The following is a 24,031-nucleotide window of genomic DNA, read 5'->3' on the forward strand; positions in this document are numbered from 1 at the left end:
TCAGATATGAATTAACGCTGCTTCCATTTCCTTTCAGTAAAGGCAGATAAAGTAGGCTTAATGTATATTTACATGGAATATTAAATACAGAGTACGGAATGAAGTAAACGGAAGAAGTTATGTAATCGTTTTGTCTCGACAGCTGTTTCATGTGCACCACGGCTTATGCCGTAGACACATTCTTATGTAACAAGGGTGCATGATGTCTTAGGGGTGTGTAATAACATAGGTCCGAATTAATTTATTAAGCAGATCACCTTCATTGGAAGGAAGATTCCAAGGTCGTATTTTCATAAGTAAAGGTTTATAGAAAACATAATAGAGGTACTAAGGAAAATGTTCGAGGGAAGATAAGAAACGGTTAACGAGGCGGGGAAATTAAAGAGGAATTAGCAGAATGAAACTCAGAGAGAGGAGAGGTAAAGACTATTGTGCTCGCCTTAGAGTTGTTAGGTAGTTTGTTAAACAATACAGAAAAAAGGAGAGGCAACAGTAGCAAACGTCATTAAGGAGAAAGCAGGTTATAAAGGAAGAAAGACGGCGAACTGGCAGAAACGTTAGCACGCCGGGCGAGATGCTTAACAACATTTCGACTGCCGCTACGTTCTGAGTTCAAATTCCGCCGAGGTCGACTTTGCCTTTCATTCTTTCGGGGTCGATTAAATAAGTACCAGTTAGTAAAGGGACAAGCTAGTTTGTACAGTAAAAATTATGACGATTTCATGTAGTTGGAGAAAGTTTTGTAGCATTTGTGATAACATTCAAAAATTATGTCAGAGAATCGATTTAGCTTCGAGGTCTTGTTGTGGCGAAATATAGTGAGCGGTACGTGGCAACATACTGGACAAACGCACCAATCTGCTGTCGAGGAATTCCGCTGCAAACTATGGAACAGGACAGATTATAGAGTATGTCCTTATAGGGTATGTGGATTGCGAGGGATGTAGAAAACGAGGTAAATTTTCAGATTAACAGGTGTGCACGTTAGCGTTGCTTAAAATGAATCGTGGTTCCGATGTAAAACCAGTAATGACGTGGGCATATGGTTGTAACTATACATTTAAGCACATTATAGTACAAGCAATTCGTTCAATGGACACTTTGGGAGCATCCCTATCTGCCGAACCAAATTTAAGCTAATCTAGACTTAACTCTTTTGTTTTTTTATATTTTAAAGTTCCTCTAGAGTGAATGAATTCCCATCACTTGGATAATTTCAGTGTTCGACTTTGAGCCCTACAATTTCTAATTTGTACTTAAAAAAAAAAAAGACTTCTTCCAGGGGAGACTAATCTTTATAAATTACTTGTCCGGGTTATCTCCCCTGGTTATTCTTTTTTTGATTTTTAAAATTCAATACCTATTTCTTTACTACCCACAAGGGGCTAAAGACAGAGAGGACAAACAAGGACAGACAAATGGATTAAGTCGATTATATCGACCTCAGTGCATAACTGGTACTTAATTTATCGACCCCGAAAGGATGAAAGGCAAAGTCGAACCCGGCGGAATTTGAACTCAGAACGTAACGGCAGACGAAATACGGCTACGCATTTCGCCCGGCATGCTAACGATTCTGCCAGCTCGCAATACTCTTTAATTCCATTCTAAGCAGAAGTTTTCAACAGGTAGTTTGTATAGGTGAGATCTAGGTACAGGAGGTCAACCATTCTCTGTTGTTCTCTCCTCTTACTTTTCCTCTTCCTTTTCAAAACCAACGTCACCCAACGACTTCGTTAAAACGACGACGATGACGGCGAAGGCGGCGACGAACTCGCGACGGGGTTGGCGGAACGCAACGCTCACGTGTCACACCGAGTCGTGACGTAAGGGAAACGTCAATGACGTCAGTGTCCGTTTCCGTTCAAAGCAACGTCCATATTTGTTTCTCGACGTTAAAATGGGGCACGTTACCGTCTTCAGGCGCAAACCACAATTCTTACCATGCTTTCATCAAACTTTTCCTCTCCTTTAGAACACTCTTTCCCTTTTTTTTTCTCGCCATATTTTCTTTTCTCCCGATTTCTTTCAAAAACGTCGACCTTAAAGAAAAAAATCAACAACAAAAACTCCACAAACAAACAAAAAAAGACACCATTCTCCCTCAAATCTCTTAGAATTTCACGACATTATTTTATAATCACACACAAAATATACCTACACCACTTAACAAAGTAATAAATATATGATATAATCGCTTAAATTCCCGCAAAATCGATCGATCGAACTTTGCTAAGTTCTTTCATGACAACGTAACTTTTCCTCTCTCTCCCAACTGTTGTACGATAATAGTTTCCCCTCTCCTCTGTGTGGGTGGGCACATTTATATATACATATATCTATATATATATATATATGGTCATTGCAGCATTCCTCTCTCTCTCTGGTCAGTGTTGTTATTGAAGTTATGGAGGCAAGACAATAGAATCAATGATGTACCCACATATATATATTCCTTCCTCCTCTCTGTATTATATGTTACCACCCTATTTGGTTTCATCCGTTATTTCCGTCTTCCCCACGAATCCTCACTAATCTCCGTCCCTGCTGCTCACCTGGTCTCTACCTGTCATACTTTTAATCAAAGGTGGGTATAAAACCAAGTTTTTTCTTTCTTTGTTCTTCATATAACACACACACACACATGCAATTACTATTATTATTATTTATTGTTTGTATTATTTTCCGTTATGTTCTTATTGATACAGCATGCCTTTAATCGAAAAGTCTCTCCATCCATGACCTTCTCGTCGTTGCATATCAAATAATAATTTCCGATTAAGGACAAGGGCCTCAGTTTTCAGGGATGCTGGGGGAGAGGGATTGATGTCGACGTCGGTGGAGTTTGAACTGGGAACGTAAAGACCCGGAGGTAACACTGCGAGGCTCTAAACGGATTCTGCAGGTTCGCCACCTTCATAATAATAATAATAATAACAATAATTCTTTCTACGAATAGACAAGGCCTGACATTTTATGGGGAGGTGGTTAGTGGATTAGATCGATCCCAGTACTTGACTGTTACTTATTTAATCGACCCATGGAAGACAAAATGTTAGTCTGGGATTTGATCTGAGAACCTAAAGAACTGCAACAAATATCGCTCAGCATTTTCCCCCACCCCCGGGGCTTTAGAACACAACTCGTCGGAAAAGGATGAAAGGTGATGGTAGGAGCAAAAGAACCGCAATAAGTCAAGTAAAGACAGCAATTATACTCGTATAGTCCACCAAAATACTTGAATAGTTCACAATAAAATACGTTATTCGGTGTCCTACGGTAAGAGTTTCGTTTGAGGGAGATTTAGCTACTCTTTTGTAGCAGGTAGTGACCCCGAACGCACCCGTATGTCATCGACCTGTGCTTTGCGAACGTGATCTTTCTTTACTAAACACATTTAGAGAATTTTTTGGTTATATTTGGCTCTTAAAACTTTTGTCTAGATATATTTTTATAACAACAATAATAATAATTCGTTCTGATCTTGGCACAAATCCAACAATTTCCAGAAAAGGGGACAGATGGGGACAGCTGGTTACACCGACCCCAGGACTTGACCGCTATTTCATTTTATCGTCCCGGAAAGGACGAAAGGCAGAGTTGTGGAACAACAACAACAACAATAAATGTGCAAGCAAGCACTTGTTACCTTCACACCTATCATGGAATTTAAACAACTCTTCTTCTGCCTAGAGTTGTGTTTTCTTCCCGTCTGCTTCCTCACCGAGGAATGAGAAATAACAGTTGTTATTTCTAACACAGGCAGAAGGCCAGATTTTTTTCTTTTTTTTTCTTTTGCAGGAAGGGTAGCAGTTGTTTATAGCACTTTATTTTATTGACCCAGAAAGTAGGGAAAAAAACAATTTTGAGACATGGGCTGGATTTGAACATAAAAAAGCAGAATAAACTACCGGAGAGTAACCGTAAGGGTCAAACTAAAGCGTTTTTAGCCCGTTATAAAAAGAAAATTATAAAAGTGATAATGATTTCAACTGGCAACAAAAGACCGTATTTTAACGTGTATAAGGAACCCCCTAATTTTGGGGTTCTTAAAATTTGGAAAAAATAAGGATTATAATACTATCCGTGTGTAAGAAACTCCCATATTTTTTAAAACTAAGTTTTGACAAAAATAGATTCCTTATACACGTTAAAATACGGTAATATGTTGATATCAGTGCTTTGCTGGAATTTATTTTATGAAAGGCGAAATGCTTAGCAGTATTTCGTCTGTCTTTTATGTTCTGAGTTCAAATTCCGCCGTGGTCGACTTTGCCTTGTATCCTTTTGGGGTCGATAAGTACCAGTTGCGCACTGGAGTCGATCTAAACGACTGGCCCCCTCTCCAAAAATTTCAGTCCTTCTGCCTAGATTAGAAAAGATATTTATCTTATGAAACCCTAGAAGGGTGACTGCAAAAAGCCAGCCTTGGTAGTATTTGAACTAAGAACCAGGGAAAGAGCCAAAAGAAATGCCACTAAGCAATTTGCCTGACATGCTAAAGATTTTTTTGCTAGTTTGCCAATTAATAATAATACTGTATGCCCTGATGCAGTACCAGGCTGTGGTTCTCATGGCTTCTGATCATAATTGATTGGAAGTGTTAACATGTACATGTTTTATCTTGATGTAAAAGATGGGCTACAGCAAATATTCTGCTCAATACCACAGATTTGCTTGTCAGCTGCTTAACTATAACCAGTTGTGCATGTCACTTAATGGCTGATGCTATGTGCATCTCTTATCACAAGCAGAAATAGTGGGGAAGCCTCATAACCATGTGTTGAGAAGTGTTTCACCCATCATCCTTAACCCTTATTCAGGGATGTTTTAAGCAGGATGAACTCGACCTGAAGAAAATTATAAGTGGGTTCCACCTGTGAGGTCATGTGCTGCTCATCTTGATATGAGGTCACCATGTCACACACATGGTTTTTATGTATGTGCCTGGTGTATCCTTATCAGATAGTATATAGGGCTTCGTATATTTGTACCCCACCATCACTTTGATGGCATGCATTGCTCTCATCGTCATAATAATTTTTAAATTTTGGCACAAGGCCAGGAATTTTAGAGATAGAGAATAAATCAATTAAATTGACTCCAAGTTCTTCACTGGTACTTATTATCGACCCCAAAACAAGGATGGGCAGATCTTGTATGCTATGTTCCTTTAATGCCCTAAACATTTTCCCCTTGAATATGCTGTGCATCTTTTATACCATCAATTATGGTAATTCCTGTATTGCCATGTAGTCCAGCACGGTTCTTGCTTCACACTTTCTTTAACTGCATTTTAACAAGTAGCCTGTCTATGTATTCCTATAAATTTTCAATATAATCAAGATTTTCAAAGTATTTAGTGAAAAACCTGTAAATTTATGTATTGGTATATATATTATGTTGGTGTTGACCAATTGAAATCTCATGTAATTCGGTTTCTATTTAAACACTTTGCCCCTGGCAGCTCCTCTATGCTGATGACCTGATCTCATAGCAGAATCACTACCAGAACTAGAAAAGAAATTTCGGGTGTGGAAGCAAGGGTTAGAATCAAAGGGCCTTAGAGTAAATGTAGCAAAGACCAAAGTTATATTAAGCAGAATGGCGAACTCAGCACACACACCCTCGGGCAGGTGGCCCTGCTCGATCTGTAGGAAAGGTGTAGGTAGAAACTCCATAAGATGTACCCAGTGTAAGCTATGGACGCATAAGAGGTGCAGCAACATCAAAGGGAAATTAACTGATAAGATAGCTTTCATGTGCGGCCAATGCACAGGGACAATAGACACCACAGATACTCAGAAAACAGATTCCATCACACTCCAGGGGAAGAAACTAGAAGTATTTGATAGTTTCCGCTACCTGGGTGACCAAGTTAGTAGTGGAGGTGGATGCTCAGAGAGTGTCACCACTAGAATACGAATAGCCTGGGCTAAGTTTAGAAAGCTCCTACCCCTACTGGCGACAAAGGGTCTCTCACTCAGAGTGAAAGGTAGATTGTATGATGCATGTGTGCGAACTGCCATGCTTCACGGTAGTGAAACATGGGCCGTGACTGCAGAGGACATGCGTAGACTTGAAAGAAATGAAGTTAGCATGATCTGCTGGATGTGTAATGCCAGTGTGCGCACACGACAGAGGGTAAGCACCGTGAGAGAAATGCTGGACATAAGGAGCATCAGATGTGGTGTGCAAGAGCGACGCTTGCGATGGTATGGTCATGTACTGTGGATGGACGAGGAAAGTTGTGTGAAGAAGTGCCGCTCCCAAACAGTTAAAGGTATCACGGGGAGAGGTAGACCCAGGAAGACATGGGATGAGGTAGTCAAGCATGACCTCAGAGCGTTGGGCCTCATAGAGGCAATGGCGAAGGACTGAGATCTCTGAAGATATGCTGTGACTGCAAAGACCTGGGCTGCTTCCTGCACCAGTTCCACATAGCCCCTGCCCATTCAAAGTACCTTGGATTCCAGAACATCCCGCTGTGCTTGAGACCTATTGAGTCAAGTACATGAACATCGAAATAAATATCAATGGAAATAGTAGTTGTGATACCTGTGCCGGTGGCACGTAAAAAGCACCATCCAAACATGGCTGATGCCAGCGCTGCCTTGACTGGCTTCTGTGTCGGTGGCACATAAAAAGCACCATCCAAACGTGGCCGATGCCAGCGCCGCCGTGACTGGCTTCCGTGCAGTCACTGGCTTCCCAGACCCCGGTCGAACCGTCCAACCCGTGCTAGCGTGGAAAACGGATGTTAAACGATGATGATGATACCAAACCATCTGACATTGCCCCTGGCTTTATGGTACAGACTTCCCATTTTAAAATCATCTAAGTTAAAACTTTCCATTTAAATTTCATGTTAATTTATGTTGGAAACAACAACTTAAAAATGACAAAGTTAATTCATTAAATTCTTTGTTATTTAAAAGAAAGTTAATGTGTAAAGTGAAATAATGTATTTCAACAGAAATGTGGTAACTCAAAGGTTAAATATCTCAGTATTGTCTTAGAAACAAGCTTGATAGTTAAATGCATAAAAGGATAAATTGTCTTCATTTAGAGCATGGACTAATGTCTTAGGATAACCCCTATGAAGACAGTTAAGCCATCATCACGATTGTCTTTTCTTGTCTTGAGACTGCATTCACCCGGGTTGTGATGAGCTGGCTTCATTTATCCTCAATGCTGCATCTCTCACAAACGCTGACCAGACCTGGCGATTTGGGGCTAACGACCATATGATCTCCAACCACTCCTTATTCCAGCGGTGAATGCCGTAGATATGGGGTCTAGGTTGGGTTCCAGATCAGCCTTGACTATCATCAGCCAGGTTTTCGTTGTCCACCACAACCGCTTTCGCCAACCCTGAAGGGGAGCTGGGGCAATTGCTTCGTAGATGAATTCTCCTGGTTGATGATGGAGGGCATGACCCAGCCAACGCAGACGTCTCGTTAGAATGACTTGTTGGAGGGAGGTGATTTTGCACTGTTGTCGCACCGAATTGTTGGAGACAAAGTGATACCATCGGACATGAAAGATGCGGCGTAGACAGAGGTGATCGAAGGATTCTAGTTACTTAATATCTTCCACCCTCATCGGCCATGACTCGCTGCCGTAAAGGAGACTTGTTCTCACTAGGGAACTCATTAACTTCATTGGTTGAAGTTAATGAGTTGTTTCAGACAGCAAGCTGGCAGAATCATTAGCTCACTGGTCAAAATGCTTTGCACCATTTCATTCGTCTTTATATTCTAAGTTGAAGTTGGTTGAAAAAAGAAATAGCAGTTATGCACTGTGGAGGTTGATGTGATCGACCTGACCCTCCCTTGTGTCAAAATTTGAAACTGAATTTAATGGGTTGTTTGTTGTGGAAGGGTATCCAGCTGTAGAAATCATGCCGAAGCATACACTGGAACACAGCACAGTCCTCTGGCTAGTTGGGTGGTCCTGTCAAGCCATCCAATCCATGCCAATATCCAGGTATCCACCCTCCCCCAATGTACTCTTTAAATGACAATAAATGCATTGTTGATTGTCTTAGAAACAAGATTGATGGTTAAATGCATAAATGGATAAATCAACTTCATTTAGAGCATGGTTTAATGTTCACATGTAACATTTCCAACGGACTCCCTTCAAAATGCGATGGGTGCTTGATTTAGGGATTCCGCTCTCATGAGTCATTTGTCATACAGATTTTTGTGGGGAACAGTGAAGGATTTCCATCAATTCTTCTTCCTTTAGGACAATTCCTTTTCTCTTACTTTCTTGAATGTTCCTTATGGATGTCATACACAGTTCCATCTGATTCAAACTTATCTTGGATGCGAGCAGTGTTGCATTGCACTGGTGGATCTTTCTGAAAATCACTTCAAATTGTCTTAGCACTTCCACGATGTTTTAATGCTTCCAAGTCGCACTTTTTCATGAATTTTCTCCTTGAAATCTTTGTCATACTTCTGCCATTATTAGGATCAATTTGATCCAAAAAGAAATGAAAAATCCAGTGAGTTATGGAGAGTCAAAATGCGAGTACATTTTTTTGGCACACCCTGTAGAAGACAGACATTAAATGATGATGATGATGATCCTTTTGATTGAAATTGCATTCAATATTTCGTTGCAGCCAAAAATGGCGAGCTGACAGAATTGTTAGCACAGCAGGCAAAATGCATAATGGTATTTTGTATATTAAAGCAGCGAGCTGGCAGAAACGTTAACGCACCTGGCTAAATACTTAGCAGTATTTCGTCTGTCTTTACATTCTGAGTTCAAATTCCACCGAAGTTGACTTTGCCTTTCATCCTTTCGGGGTCAATAAATTAAGTACCAGTTACGCACTGGGGTCGATGTAATCAACTTAATCCGTCTGTCTGTCCTTGTTTGTCCTCTCTGTGTTTAGCCCCTTGTGGGTAGTAAAGAAATAGGTATTTTGTTTGTCTTTATGTGCTGAGTTTAAATTTTGCTGAGGTTTTGCCTTTTAAACTTTTGTGATTGACTTTGCCTTTCTTCCTTTCAATAAAATGAGTACAGGGGTTGTCATTGACTTGCCCAGTCCCACCAAATTGCTGGCCCTGTGCCAAAATTTGACAGCAATGCTTCATTGCAGCCTATTGAAAATGTATTTATCTAACAGCTTCTACTTGTTATCTTAGTAAAATTCAATTCTCTCTTACAGATGACTGAAGATAGTGCAGGGGTGATAACAGTCACCTGTGGAAATTTGGTTGGTAAACTACATATGGAGAAATTTATTTGTCCTGGCATTCACCGAGAATGTATTGAGTTTGAAGGCCGTTTTATCTCTCCGAAGCTGTTTTCTGTCATGGGCGAGAAAGAAAAGCTTAAAGACTGGAAGAATGCTGTTCGAATGAATGGCATCCAACTCAGGTATTTCATCTTTGATCTGTTTCATTAAAGTTTTCGTTACCAAACCGCCCAAACCCGCCCGAATTTACCTATTCATATTTAAATGAGAATATCAGAGCAAATCTCTTTAGTACATTCGTGAAAACATGTGATTATGCTTTGTAAACAGTTAATCTACAGTTTTGTACAACGATCGACGTGTAATTTTAATTCCCTGAATTTTGGGAGATTTTTTTCGGCATCGATTTTTCTTCAACTTTGAAAATGGATAGGAGTTTCATGTTATCAAGCATTGATTCCGAATTGGAAAATTTGTGAAACAAATACTGGGTACTGTTGTGGATTTAGTTTTTATACAGGGAAACTAATGTTAGTCAGCATGACTTAGGGTATGATGTGGTCTGGACGTTATTGTTTGAAGTGATCAATGCGGAAACAAACTTACGCTGAATGTAAACAAACACAAAATGGGGGTTCAGATTTCGGAAAATTTGTGAAGCAAATACTGAGTACTGCGTGGATTTAGTTTTTATACAGGGAAAATAATGTTAGTCAGCATGGCCTAGGGAACGATGTGGTCTGGAATTTATCACTTCCATACCATAACCAGGGCCGTATATTATTTTTTGACCGATTTCTTTAGTTCAGTCAAATTTACGGTGGATTCCAGTATTTCACTTTATTCCACCTTTATGGTACACCTGTTGTGCACTAAATTCAACAGATGATATAGTGATGTGCACAATTCTTCTTTATCAAAATTTTGTTGCATACCCATTTGAATATTAGCTGATGATTCATTTTCTATGGTGATGTTTAAACAAAATTTTAATATTTTTACCTTTTGCTCAATTAAAAATTTTAATATTTTTACCTTTTTGCTCAATTTACGTGGATTTACCTGTAATTAAAGTCACTTTGAGACAAAAGTTATGCAATAGAATTGATTAAGAACCCTTTCTTTAATTATGTTCCAAATATCACATTAATATGTTGATAAGTAAAAAAGTTACAGTTATTTAATGAAACAAGCCTAGATTCATGATTATTTTAGAATTTAATTGAAACTCATGAGTGTATTTCGGTCAGAAATATAGTAACGAAAGGGTTAAAGTTTTTTATCACAGTTTTTACCTTATTTGGAATGGAGGCACCACCTTGAAGAATTTTTAGTCGAATGAACGAATCAATTCCAGTACTTTTTTTTTTCAAAGCCTGGTACTTATTCTATCAGTCTCTTTTGCTGAAGCACTAAGTTACAGGACCATAAACACAAACACATACACAATGGTCTTTCAGTTTCTGTCTACCAAATCCACTCACAAAGCTTTGGCCTGCCTGAGGCTGTAGTAGAAGACACTTGTGCAAGGTGCCATGCTGTGGAACTGAACCCGGAACCATGTGGTTGGGAAGCAAGCTTCTTATCACACAGCCACATGTTAATCTATTCTAAGAAATTTAATGATATCAATGCAGTAATGCTTCATGTTTATAAACAAGCAAAGTTTTGGGAAATTAAAGAATCTCTTTGTATAGAATTTATTGATTTGTATACTTTGCTGATACAAACAACACTTAATAGTCAAGACATCACTTTTACCATTTTTATGTCTCAAGCTGCCCCTCCACTCCTGGTCCTCACTTACTACATTCACTTCTACCCCCATCACTACTCTTGCACATAGCTAAGTGGTTAGGGTGCTCAGCTTACGATTGTAAGCTTGTGAGTTTGATACCTGGCAGTATAGTGTTTCCTTGAGCAAGACACTTTACTCCATGTTGCTCCAGTCCCCTCAGCTGGCAAAAATGAGCTGTAGCTGTGATTCAAAGGGCCAGCCTTGCCTCGTTCCATGTCGTGCTGAATCTTCCTGAGAACTACATTAAGGGTCCCTGTGTCTGTGGCGAGCTGGCAGAATCATTAACACGCCAAGCGAAATGCTTAGCGGTATTTTGTCTGCCGCAACGTTCTGAGTTCAAATTCCGCCGAGGTCGACTTTGCCTTTCATCCTCTCGGGGTCGATAAATTAAGTACCAGTTATGCACTGGGGTCAATCTAATCGACTTAATCCGTTTGTCTGTCCTTGCTTGTCCTCTCTGTGTTTAGCCCCTTGTGGGTAGTAAAGAAATAGGTACCTGTGTCTGTGGAGTGCTCAGCATCTTACACATTATTATATTGTGTGTATGTATTTGTGTGTGTGTGTATCCTAGTCTTGACATCATGTGGTGTTTGTAGGAAAAGCATTTGGGCTGTAGAAAATCTGCCTCAACAAATTCTGGGTACTATTAGCGAACAGTGGTCCCGGTGTGTGCACACGCGCATCCGCAGTAGCTAGTCGTAAGTAGTCAATCTTAAATAATTTTTAAACTAAGTAAATAAATTATTTTTATAAACAAACTAAGGTTAGGGTTAAAAAGTCATTGTTGGATCGACTACTTATGAAGAGCTAGCGCGGATGCACGTGTGCACGCACCAGGACCACTGTTCACTAGTAGTACCCAATTCTGTGTGGCCCATTCAGGCTTGGAAAAGTAGATGTTACATAATAATGATGATGATAATACAAATGTATAAAGTGGTGTAGAGTTGTTCTAAATGTCTTCACTTTCATTCCCTTCAGGAAGTACATTGAATCAGGACAGTTGGATTTTACTAATCACCAAGAGATGTGTACAGGTCGCTGTGTACCGCACGCACCTTTGAAGACAATGGTATTTGATGATGGCACTTTGGCCCCAATCTCAACTCTGCTGGCAGAGACTGGGATTAGCATTAAAGAAAACAATTATCTCTATGTTTCTGAACAGACTTCTGGCAAAATTGCTGAAGCAGTAGGAAGTCAGTATACGTATGTTAATCAATCTCAAAACCAAGATGACCCCGATGTCAAACCAAGTGTACAGGTTCTGCATAGAGCTGTGACAGCTGAAAACACTGAAGAACAACAACAACAACAGCAGCAACAACAACAACAACCACCTGATGGTATGTAATTTGCTATTTATTAACTAATGAACATCTATCCTTGTGCCTCTTAATCTTTCAAACGCTCAACTGGCACAAAGCCACTCCTGCTTCAATACGATTTCCCGTGTCCTCCAAGCCAAGAAGTTTTGCCTTGCAAATTGCTTGGTGACCCTGTTGGTGTTGGTGCCATGAAGGGCATCCAGCTGTAGAAACCATGCAAGAACAGACAATGGAGCCTGGTGCAATTCCAGCCTTACCAACTCCTATCAAACTGCCCAACCCATTCCAGCATAGAACAATGACATTAAATGATGATGATGATGATGATCACTTCTGGTTCCTTTTTATTAGGCAATCTACCATAGAACCTAACTCTTTCCTCTTTCTTTTTGTTTGTTTTGTTTAAGCTCTGCTTCTTCTAGAAATTCACATCTTTTAATCTTTTACTTGTTTCAGTCATTGGACTGTGGCCATGCAAGGGTTACTACCTTAAAGGGTATTTTTAGTTGAACTAATTAACCCCAGTACTTTAACTCTTGTACTTATTCTATCATTGACTCATGACAAACCACTTACAGGGATGTTAACAAACCAACACTGGCTCTTAATGAGTGCTAGGGGACAAACACAAAGATGCACACACACACACACATATATATTGGGTCATCCCATAAATAACAGTTATTTCAATTGGATGAACTAAAAGTCGGAGGACAGGATAAACTACCTGCATCAACTTGCTATAAAAGCAGGTAGTAATTTTACCTTGTGCTTATTCTTGGTGCAAATTTTGAAGAGTACTTTTTTCAGGAAACCTTTGGTCCCCTTGTGAGTCTACTTCGGTAGGTGGAAACTGTGTAGAGCCAATCAAATAATGTATTTTAATTACTATATTACACTGGGTGTAGTTAAGGCAGTGAGCTAGCAGAAACGTTGGCACGCCGGACGAAATTCTTAGTGGTATTTCGTCTGCCGTTACGTTGAGAGTTCAAATTCCGCCGAGGTCGACTTTGCCTTTCATCCTTTCGGGGTCGATTAAATAAGTACCAGTTACGCACTGGGGTCAATGTAATCAACTTAATCCCTTTGTCCTTGTTTGTTCCCTCTATGTTTAGCCCCTTGTGGGCAATAAAGAAATACATATTAGACTGGGTGTAGGCGTGGCTGTGTGGTATGAAGTTTGCTTTCCAATCACACGGTTCCAGGTTCACTCCCACTGTGTGGTACTTTGGACAGATGTCATCTACTATAGCTTCAGCCTGACTGAAACCCTGCTCTGGATGGACTGATTTAATAGACGGAAACTGAAAGAAGCCTGTTGTATCTATGTGTGTGTGTGTTTGTCACCCACCATCACTTGACAACTGGTGTTGATTTGTTTGTCTCCATAACTTAGCAGTTCAGCAAAAGAACCGATGGAATAAGTACCAGGCTTAAGATGAAAAGTACTGGGGTCAAACAAATCGACCCCAGTACTAAAATTTCTTCAAGGAGGTGCTTCAGCATGGCCACAGTCTAATAACTGAAACAAATAAAAGATAAAAGATATTCTTTTCTACTCTAGGCACGAGGCCTGAAATTTTTTAGGGGAAGGGGTCAGTCGATAAGATTGACCCTCAGTACACAACTGGTATTTAATTTATTGACCACGAAAGGATGACAGGCAAAGTTGACCTTGGTGGAATTTGAACTCAGAACATAAAGACATGAAAACTGCTAAGCATTTCCCCCAGGGTGCTCACGTTTCTGCCAGCGTGCTGCCTTAAAAGATAAAAGATATTATCACAAGAATGGTTTCCTGCTGGGTTTTATTTATATTCTTACAATCTTTCCAAAAGTGAATTGTTTTCGCCTTCTGTTGAAAGGCTGTCCTAATTGTCAAATGCTTGAAGCATTTTTTAACTGGATGTTTGTTGATTTTTGACAACAATGATTCAATTTTTTGATCCATGCGATTTCTTCTCCTTCACTTTGAATGGGTTTCCACTTGATAGATGGGTCTTCTCCCTGACTGTTCATTGAATTAACAGCCAAGTAGTGTTGGAGGCACAAAACAGCACTCAGTACACCAGTACACACTGTAAAGTGGTTGGCATTAGGAAGGGCATTTGGCCAAAGAAGCTTTGCCAAAGCTGCAATTGAAGGGCAATGCAGCCCTGTGGCTTGCCAAATCCTGTTGAACAAACCACACACACGATGAGCTTCTTTCTGTGTCTGCCTATCAAATCCACTCACAAGGCACTTTTGTCAACCCTGGGTTATAGTAGAAGACACTTGCCCAAGGTGCCCAACAGTGGAACTGAACCTAGAACCATGTAGTTGGGAAGCAAGCTTCTTATTCACACAACCACTCCTTTCTAGTTTCCATGAAGATTATTTTCTTTACTTCTTGTTTTACATATTTCACGTCCTTAATTAAAGCAATTTCTAAAAATTCTTTGCAGCCCCTTGAAGCCTCAATCTTCAGGGCCTTGAGTTGTTTCTTGAATACAATATTTAAAGGAAGATATTTGGTCCTGTAGTTTGTTTGGTTTATCCTATTGAAAAAGGTTTACTGTGGAATGTATTTTGAACACTTCAGTTGCGGACACTTGACATTTCATGTCAAGTGCCAAATTAAATATTCTATACTTCAGTGCTGTGCTTATCTCGAAAACTCTTTTTGTTTTAATAAGTCAAAATGAGTCTTTTTTGGTTTTGTTTCTTTCTTTTTGCAGTTTTACAGACATTTCCTCGTGCTAGTTCTACTGGTGAGATGGCTTATGTTGGAGCACAGCCCGGTGGCTCTGGTAAGGTTTGAGCTCACGACTGTGATCATCGCTCTAGTAGCTTAACCACATAGCCATTGTACTTCATCAACTAACAACTGTTCTTGTTTCATGAAATACTTACCAAGACACATTCTCACACTGATAAATAAACTCCTTAGTATCTCTGTTATTAATCACCATCATCATTTGGCACATGTGGTCGTGATCCCTGTGCCAGTGGCACGTAAAAAGCACCTTCCAAACGTGACTGATGCCAGCGCCGCCTTGATTGGCTTCTGTGCCGGTGGCACGTAAATAGCACCAACCGATCGTGGCCGCTACCAGCCTCCCCTGGCACATAAAAAGCACCCGCCTCACTCACAAAGTGATTGGTGTTAGTAAGGGCATCCAGCTGTAGAAACACTGCCAGATCAGATTGGACCCTGGTCGAATCGTCCAACCCGTGCTAGCACGGAAAACGGACGTTAAACAATGATGATGATGAAAAGCAATGACATTTGAACACCTGGAGGTTTGCTTTTCTATGTTAGTCTGTTTTACTGGCATTGACTAAGCTAAAGATATCTTAGTGGTTTTTGTATTGAGGGAAAATACTAATGAAAGCTAAACGAACCAACTGAGTTGATTGGAGACAAATTAGAATGTCATCTTTGCCATCATTGTTTGCTTTCCATGCTGTCAGGAGTTAGAGGGGTTGCCACAGTTTGCAGAATTACTACCCTCTTTGACATAGTTGCAGGAAAGCACCTTGTTCTTGTATTTTGTACTGGCAAGGTATCTATGGTTGGATGTACTTCAATCATTTTACCGAATGTACTGGGTGCATTTTATCATGGTGCCAGCTCTAGGCAGGTTGTTATGTCCTCAGTAAGAATAAAGGGTCCTTTCAACCTTAGGATACCCCTGCTTGTTTACCGACCTCTTTGCAGAGTGAATGGGGTACAGTTTATGATGGCACCAGCACCAGTGAGGTTACCTTCTACTCAGCAAAACTGTTGCAAATCTCAGTTCTCTCTCCCTCTCCATATTTCTCTGCTTTATTTTGTGCAACAAAGCAAACAACAAACATAATCTACAAAGTGTGGGAGGATTGATGGAAACAAACTAATATAACATCACCATCATTGTCGTCATCACTTTAACGTCTGTTTTGTGACGTGTCTGTGTCATTGTTTTGACATTGTGTGCTGTTGCAAATGAGCATCATTTATGTACAGTTTTTCCATGAAAAAATATCTGGCTATGGGGAGGTGCATGGCTTTGTGGTTAGGGTGTGGGATTCATGATTGTAAGATTGTGGTTTCGATTCCTGGACCAGACCATGCACTGTGTTCTTGACCAAAATATTTCATTTTACGTTGCTCCAGTCAGCTGGCAGGAATGAGCAATCCTGTGGTGGACCATGAGGAATATATTTTCCAGAGAAACTGGGAAACCAGTCCTATGCTCCTGACGGAGTAATATGGACTAACCGATGGGGAAATATTATGTTGCTTGGAAACAGGTTAGGGTTGGCAACAGGAAGTGCACCCAGCCTTAGAATCTGCCTCAGTGAACTTCATCTGAAGCCCTCAGATGTCTTTATTCCTTACTCTTCGCTTAGAATACACTCAAAATAATTTCATTACATTCAATCTCTTTTTCTCTTTTTGTAATCACCAGGCAGGTCTGTGTGGTTAGGAAGTGTGCTTTGCAAGTGTGTGATCTCAGGTTCAATTCCAGTGCACAACACCTTAGTTTAATTGTCGTCCACCACAGCCTCAGGTCAACGAATTGAAAGTGCGTGGCTTCATAGTTAAAGTTTTCGGCTGACAATCGTAAGGTCATGAGTTCAATATCCAGCACCACATTGTATCCTTAGGCAAGACACTTTATTTCACATTGCTCCAATTCATTCAGCTTACGAAAATGAGTTGTACCTGTGATTCAAAGGGGTCAGTCATGACAGTCTGTGACACACTGCATCTCCTTGAGAACTACATTGAGGATACGTGTGTCTGTGGAGTACTCAGCCACTTGCACATTAATTTCCCCATTAAGCCGTTCTATTGATTCTATCAACTGAAACTCTCCTTGTTGTAACTGATGCAAAGCCAGTTACGTCAGCCAAATCTTTCATCATCATCATCGTTTAACGTCCGCCTTCCATGCTGTCATGGGTTGGACGATTTTGACTGAGGACTGGCAAACCAGATGGCCACACCAGGCTCCAATCTTGATCGGCAGAGTTTCTACAGCTGGATGCCCTTCCTAACACCAACCACTCCGAGAGTGTAGAGGGTGCTTTTTATGTGCCACCGGCATGGGGCCAGTCAGTCGGTACTAGCAATGACTTCGCTCGAATCTTTTTACACATGCCACTGGCACAGGTGCCAGTAAGGCGACGTTGGTAACGATCACGCTCGAATGGTGCCTTTTACGTGCCACCAGCACGGAGAGTAAACTATGAAATCCTTTGGAAGGACTAATCTCGTTCTTGGGGGGTAGACTTTAGCTTCTGGTTTAGCACTACCACCACTTGGCTTTTGGGTGTCTTTGTTAGTGTCCATTCTGTGCCAGTGCTCAGGCCAGATCTCTCAAATGACAACTTCCTTTCTTTCTCCTATCAGTCTTGCAAAGGATCATGGGTGCTACTCTTCTCTGGCTAAATCAGTGGTCCTCAGCCCTTTTTTTTTTACTATGGACCCTTTTGATTCCTATTTTATTCTACTGGACTTCAATAGCCATTCACTGCATATAAAAAAGAAATCCTACTGTATTTTTATAATTAAATATTACTAGGGATTGTATAAAAATATTAAAATATTTTGTGTATTGTAGAATTATAACCAACTTATTGCAGTTAAATTTTAAATAACAAACTCTTATATAGACCCCCAAGGGTCATATGAAAACCACTGGGCTAAACCACTAAAAATAAACAAGTGAAATAGTCCAGAAGAATTTTTTGAATTCTCTTACAGTTGATTCTAATATTCTATTCTAAATTAATTTTTACATTCTAAATTCTATTACATTTTCATTTATATATATATACATATATATATATATACATCTTAGGAGTCAAACTTTCCATTGAGTGTATAATTGTTTACTGTTATTCCTTGAAGAAATGATGTTCGTGTTTTTCGTCTCTTGTAGAAAGTCAGCTATTTTGGAAAGGAATCATTGAGCTCGGACTTGCTGATGAAATATTTCGGGAATTTAAGAACACCTTGGACAATATAAAATATAAGCTCATTCGAAACCAATGTCCACTTGAAGGTAAGTTTAACTTTGTTATAAATCAATGTCAGATCAGTCCTGAATGAGCGTACCTAGGCTCTAAACCAGGGTTTCTCAACATTTTTACCCTTGCATAACCATTAAAATAAATTACATGTCTCAAGGAACTCCTGCACAAAAAAATTATATACCATGTCTTTCTCATATTTTTTTCATCGTAGTTCACGTAGTAAATATCATATATATATATATATATATGGTTGTTATATTTTTTTGATAATATAATAGGTTAGATAGGATGATGTCTATATTACAATAACCAATAATATGTTGTACATTTATAGTAATATTAGCAGTATCGCCCGGCGTTGCTCGGGTTTGTTTTGACCCTTTAGAATTGGAATTTTTGAAAAGTAAAAATTTTGCATTATGTAGCTTGTTATTCTCTTTAAGTGAACATTTTTCTGTTTGAAATACATCAAAAAATGGCGACACAGCAGTAAAAAAAATCGTAAAAAATAGGGATTTTCATAGAAAAAAATCACATTTTTGGTGTTAACATAGTCCGATTTGAATTTTTTATTCTACGGAAGGAAGAGCAAGCCTTCTTCTATCATACTCTCAATTTTGGTCAATTTGCACCGCAGGGTCTTGGAGGAGATAGTGTTAGTTGAAGGCTACCCAAACCTGCCATACACAGACAACTTCAGCTTTATATATAGAGATTATGATCATGAAATTAGCATTGGCTTATTTCTTTCTCATGGAACCCCAGTTGAGAAACACTGCTCTAACCTATTGCAGCCATGACTGTCCTGTCTTTTATTGAACATTGTGTATTTAGGACTACATTATTCAGTGTGTGTCTCCCTTTTTAAGGTGATAGTGTGTAATTTCAATGCAATAGTTGTAAACGAGTATCACTGTTGTACAAGCAGTGTCCTTTATTTCCAATCTTCCATGAAAACATGTCTGGCGGTGGAAAAATATTGTCTTGCTTAGAAACAGGTGTGTGTGGGTGACACAAAGGACATTTGGTAATAGAAAAATCTGCTTTGACAAATTCTGTCTTATATTCATGCAAAATATCTTTTGAAAGTCGTGAGCTACAAACTGTGGTGTTGTAGTCAGTTGCCTTGTCAACAAATCATTGCTCACTTTATGCTTTCAATGACATCATCATCACCATTTAATGTCCGTTTTCCAGCACGGGTTGGATGGTTTGACCGGTGTCTGGGAAGCCAGGAGGCTGCACCAGGCTCCAGTCTGATCTGGCAGTGTTTCTACAGCTGGATGCCCTTCCTAACACCAACCACTCTGTGAGTGTAGTGGGTGCTTTTTCCGTGCCACCGGCACAGGGGCCAGAGGAGGCTGGCAACGGCCACGGTCGGTTGGTGCTTTTTACGTGCCACTGGCACTGAAGCCAGTCAAGGCGGCGCTGGCATTGGCCACGTTCGGATGGTGCTTTTTACATGCCACCGGCACTGGTATCACAACTACAATTTCCATTGATTTTTGATGTTGATGTACTTGACTCAATAGGTCTCCTCAAGCACAGGGTCGAAACGGTGTTTCTTTACTTGCCACCTGCACAGGAGTCAGTCCAGTGGCACTGGCAACTGCAGGGTGCCAGTCGTAGGACTTGGATGGGAAATAAAAGAACTCTTACTTGAAAACCGGGTAAGGCTTGATGACAGGAAGGCCGTCTGATTGCAGAGCACTGCCTCAGTTAATGTAAGATGTCAAAGCCTGGAAAAAGAAGAGACAAAAAAAGACATAAAACAAATTGAGAAAGAATTTCTTTTCTGGTATCAAAACCTTCAAGTCTGTTTTATTACTGAAAATTGATTTGAAGAATAATAATAACATTGTAATATCATTCCATATCATTGCAAGACCGTTAGTATGCTGGGCAAAATGCTTAACTGCATTTCATGTTTGTAGATTCTGAGTTCAAATGCTACCAGGGTCGGTGTAATCCACTTTCCACTGCTCTGAAATTGCTGGCCTTGTGTCAAAATACTTCACAGTATTTCGTCCATCCTTAAATCCTTAAAAATGTTTTAGCCCGAAGGCCACGGCCATGCTGGGGCACCACCACTGAATGAGATACACTAATATGTAAATCCACCTCTGATACATGGCACTTGATCAACAAGGGATTTCGATGCTGCTGCCCGCATCTGCGTCTCCTGTCGTGAGGTAGGTTCATCTGGGACTCCCGACAAGAAGAGATCCAGTTTAGTTGTAAAGAAACCCACATCCACACCATGTAAGTCTCTCAGGCATTTAGGGAGGATGTTAAAGAGCTGTGGTCCTCTGAAACCCAAGCTGTTGCAGTATCTGGACCTGTATTTTGATGGTGATGTTGGAATCTTTGGCACCATGCAGTGGCGCCCTGTTCTGCGGTTGGGGTAACTTTGAATGCCAAAGTTTGGGACAAGACCCTCCAGGATTTTCCAGATGTATATCACCGCATATCTCTCCCGCCTCCGCTCTAGGGAGAAGAGGTTTAATACTTTCAGTCTTTCCCAGTAGCTTGATGTTCTGAGTTCAAATTCGGCTAAAGCTGACTTTGCCTTTCATCTTTTTGCGGTCGATAAAGTAAGTACCAATTGTGTACTGGGCTCGATGTAATTGACTTATCTCCTTCCCCCAAATTGCAGGCCTTGTGCCAAAATTTGAAATTAGTGTTATTCCATATGCTTAATTATGAATTGCAGAAGTGCGGAAGGTTTCTAGAGTTGTCAGTGAACTGGGTTTGACATCGAAACTGAAATACAGGTTGGCAGCTCACAAGACTGACATGGAACGGCAGAAAGATAAACTTGATAAAGAAATGGAAGGTAAAGTGTCTACATTCTTTCGTTTTATTTTCTTTGGTGGTATTGGTTTGAAATTTGTAAGTTTAGGTTTTTCGTTGAGGGGGGGGGGGTGATTCAAGCTGTTATTGTGGTAATTAAAAAGAAAAATTTGTTTGTCTTTAAATAAAACCTCTTTAACAACCACTTTGAGCGTCTTTTTGAGCTCCATGTGTCTAACACATGTAGGCATGTCTACAAAGTCAGTAAACAGCTCAGCTCCCACGACTTTTGAAAACATTTTTTCACACTCAGAGTTGCTGAAGAATGAAACAAACTACCTGCTTCAGTTGTTAGTTGCTGAGACATTGCATCCTTTATTATGGATGTAAAACAAATGGACGGGGACACACACACACACACATACATAATATATTTAGATCAAATTTACAGAAAACAAAAGACAAAGACAGGTAAAGGAACAATAAGCAGGTATATTAGTTTAATGCTCAGAACGAATGGAAAAGTTGTTGACATTTCGAGCCTATGCTCTTTGACAGAAAGGATTAAGAGGAGAAAAAATATGTAGGGATTAACGGTTCAACATGATGAAATGGCTGGAAGAAAGGGCCTGAAAAAAAATATACATACACACACACACACACACATATATATATATATAAGTTTCTTTAATAGCAGCTACATTGTCTGGTGTCAGGTAAAAAGAACCCAGTATACTCTGTAAAGTGGTTGGCATTAGGAAGGGCCTCTGGCCGTAGAACCCTCACCTAACAGACAATTTGAGCCTGGTGCAGCTCTCTGGCTTGCCAGTCCCTGTCAAACCATCCAACCCATGCCAGCATAGAAAACAGACGTTAAATGATAATGATGATATATGATTCACATCTCATCATTAAGTCTGTTTCTTTTTTGATTCATATTGGTGCTTATGATGTCAAAACACCCCTACCCTATCTCTAACCATCCCTCACTCTCTCTGTACATCCTTGCAACCTCTGCCCACCCAGCCTCCACCTATTCTTATATAATACAAGTAGCCATGTATCTCCTTTGCAGCAAGACACTGTTCCAGGCTCTTCCTAGCTTTAAAGTTGCCTCCCCAGCTATTCTAGTCTCATTCAGTTCATGGAGAGCTTAGTCCTGTGAGTGACATGGTGACCTCATTGATGTTGGTGCCACAAAAATGTATGCTGCATATTCTGTAAAGTGTTTGGTGTTAGAAAAGGGCATCCCGCTGTAAAAAGCATGCCAAAGTCGACATTGGGGCATGGCACAGTTCTCTGACCTGTTTAGACTATAGTAGAAGACACTTGCCCAAAGTCTTTTGAAATAGGACAGTACCTGGAACCATATGGTTGCAAAGCAAATTTCTTAACAGTACTGCCCCATGCCAGTCTGTAAAGAAAATGTTTTTGGTTTTTATTTGTTATTTTTTCAATTAATATTCAAAGAATAATAATTTTTTTTAATGTAATGAAAAGAAGGGAATGCACCTAAAATATAGTCCTCGTTCCTTGATATATATCTGAATATCTATACTAGCGGTCGTTCTCAACTGCGGACCCCAGGGCCACATGTGACCTTCAAATATCCTTCTAATGGACTCTGACAGTCTTCCCACTATGATTATAATAAATTTTTCTTCAATTCATTTGTGTTTTACATTTTTTGCTGTAAACCCCTTAAAAAATATTATAGGTTTTGGATCTAGCCTGGATATTAAAAAGGTTGTGAACCACTGTTCCAGATGATTAACCCTTTCGTTACTGTATTTCTGTTGAGATGCTCTGTGTTTCTTTCAATTACTTTAGATATGACAAAGAATTTAGTAAAATAACTTCGTTTTCATTCAGCTAGTGCTAGGAACATAAACTGTGATTAAGGTTTGGTGGAAGATTTTAATTCAAAACGTATAAAAACAAGACATTTGTACGCAGAGTCAGATTCAGCCGTGTTGGTAATGAAAGGGTTAAATAAATTTTCTTACAGAGAGGATATTAGAATTACTCTGCTTATATGAATTTTCTTTATCTTTTCTTTCTTAGAACTTCGACGTCGAGTTGCCGAAGCGGAACACAAGAAGGAATTACTAAAGAGGAAGTCTCAGTGCTTTGACCATTTATTGGAGATTAGTAAATCCAAACGACAAGGCCTTCTAGCAGACAGTAGTAGTTTGCTTATGCATTCTACGTCTCCTAGTCCGGACAGCAGCCAGCTGACTTACCATGAGAACATGAACTCTGTCCATGTAAAAACTCTCTGCGCATCTTCATCTTCAAATTCATCAGGACATTTTACAATGCATCCTGCAATTTTAGACGGAACCTCTAACAATCAATCTACGAGTAGGACTCGGAGCCCCGTTAGTGTGGAAGAGGCTCGATCAACTTCTTAAGTTTTATTGAGAAAAAAAAAAAAACTTATCTTCACAATGGCTTATTTTATATGCAAAGCATTCCCTGGTTGTATTCTTATGTAAATATGTATTTTTTAAGCTTCTTCAAAGTTAATGATTATTATTATTATTATTATTACAGCACAGAAAAAGACAAAAATAATTGATTGGCACATGGAAAATGGGGGTTTATTTTGTGTAAAAAACTTTAAAAAAAAAAGGCAGCAATTTGAAAAATGACCCAAAATAAAACAATCAAAGTGAAATTTGTTAAAACCGTCTCAAATTTTAGATATTAATATTTTGGAGGCGTGTCTCATAATTCTTGCTAATTCATTGCAGAAACCACACCAATTGTAATGGAATTTACAATTACAGTTGTTCACCAGCTGTGATGTCCCTGGAAGGGAACTTTAAAAATATATAAACAGCTTACAATGCAAACACCAATACAAGTGTTGTTTCACTGCTTTTG

At 39.7% G+C, this 24,031-nt stretch overlaps 1 protein-coding gene across 2 annotated transcripts; it reads left to right on the top strand.

Annotated features, from left to right (window-relative positions):
• Positions 1 to 1,599: 1,599 nt before the first annotated feature.
• On the top strand, positions 1,600 to 23,581 carry LOC115230996 (glucocorticoid modulatory element-binding protein 1). 2 transcript variants are annotated; one of them, XM_029801090.2, is made up of 7 exons: positions 1,600 to 2,587; positions 9,188 to 9,399; positions 11,997 to 12,361; positions 15,061 to 15,132; positions 18,256 to 18,378; positions 21,063 to 21,185; positions 23,207 to 23,581. In XM_029801090.2, the coding sequence occupies exons 2-7, from the start codon at positions 9,188 to 9,190 to the stop codon at positions 23,554 to 23,556; spliced, it is 1,245 nt and encodes a 414-aa protein (XP_029656950.1). In that variant the 5' UTR covers positions 1,600 to 2,587; the 3' UTR covers positions 23,557 to 23,581. The 2 variants fall into 2 exon arrangements, with proteins under 2 accessions (XP_029656950.1, XP_029656951.1); XM_029801091.2 differs by lacking the exon at positions 15,061 to 15,132 and having other exon boundaries at positions 1,609 to 2,587.
• Positions 23,582 to 24,031: the final 450 nt, after the last annotated feature.

The sequence above is a fragment of the Octopus sinensis genome, unplaced genomic scaffold (assembly GCF_006345805.1).
Source record: "Octopus sinensis unplaced genomic scaffold, ASM634580v1 Contig17052, whole genome shotgun sequence".
In the NCBI taxonomy this organism is placed as follows: domain Eukaryota; kingdom Metazoa; phylum Mollusca; class Cephalopoda; order Octopoda; family Octopodidae; genus Octopus; species Octopus sinensis.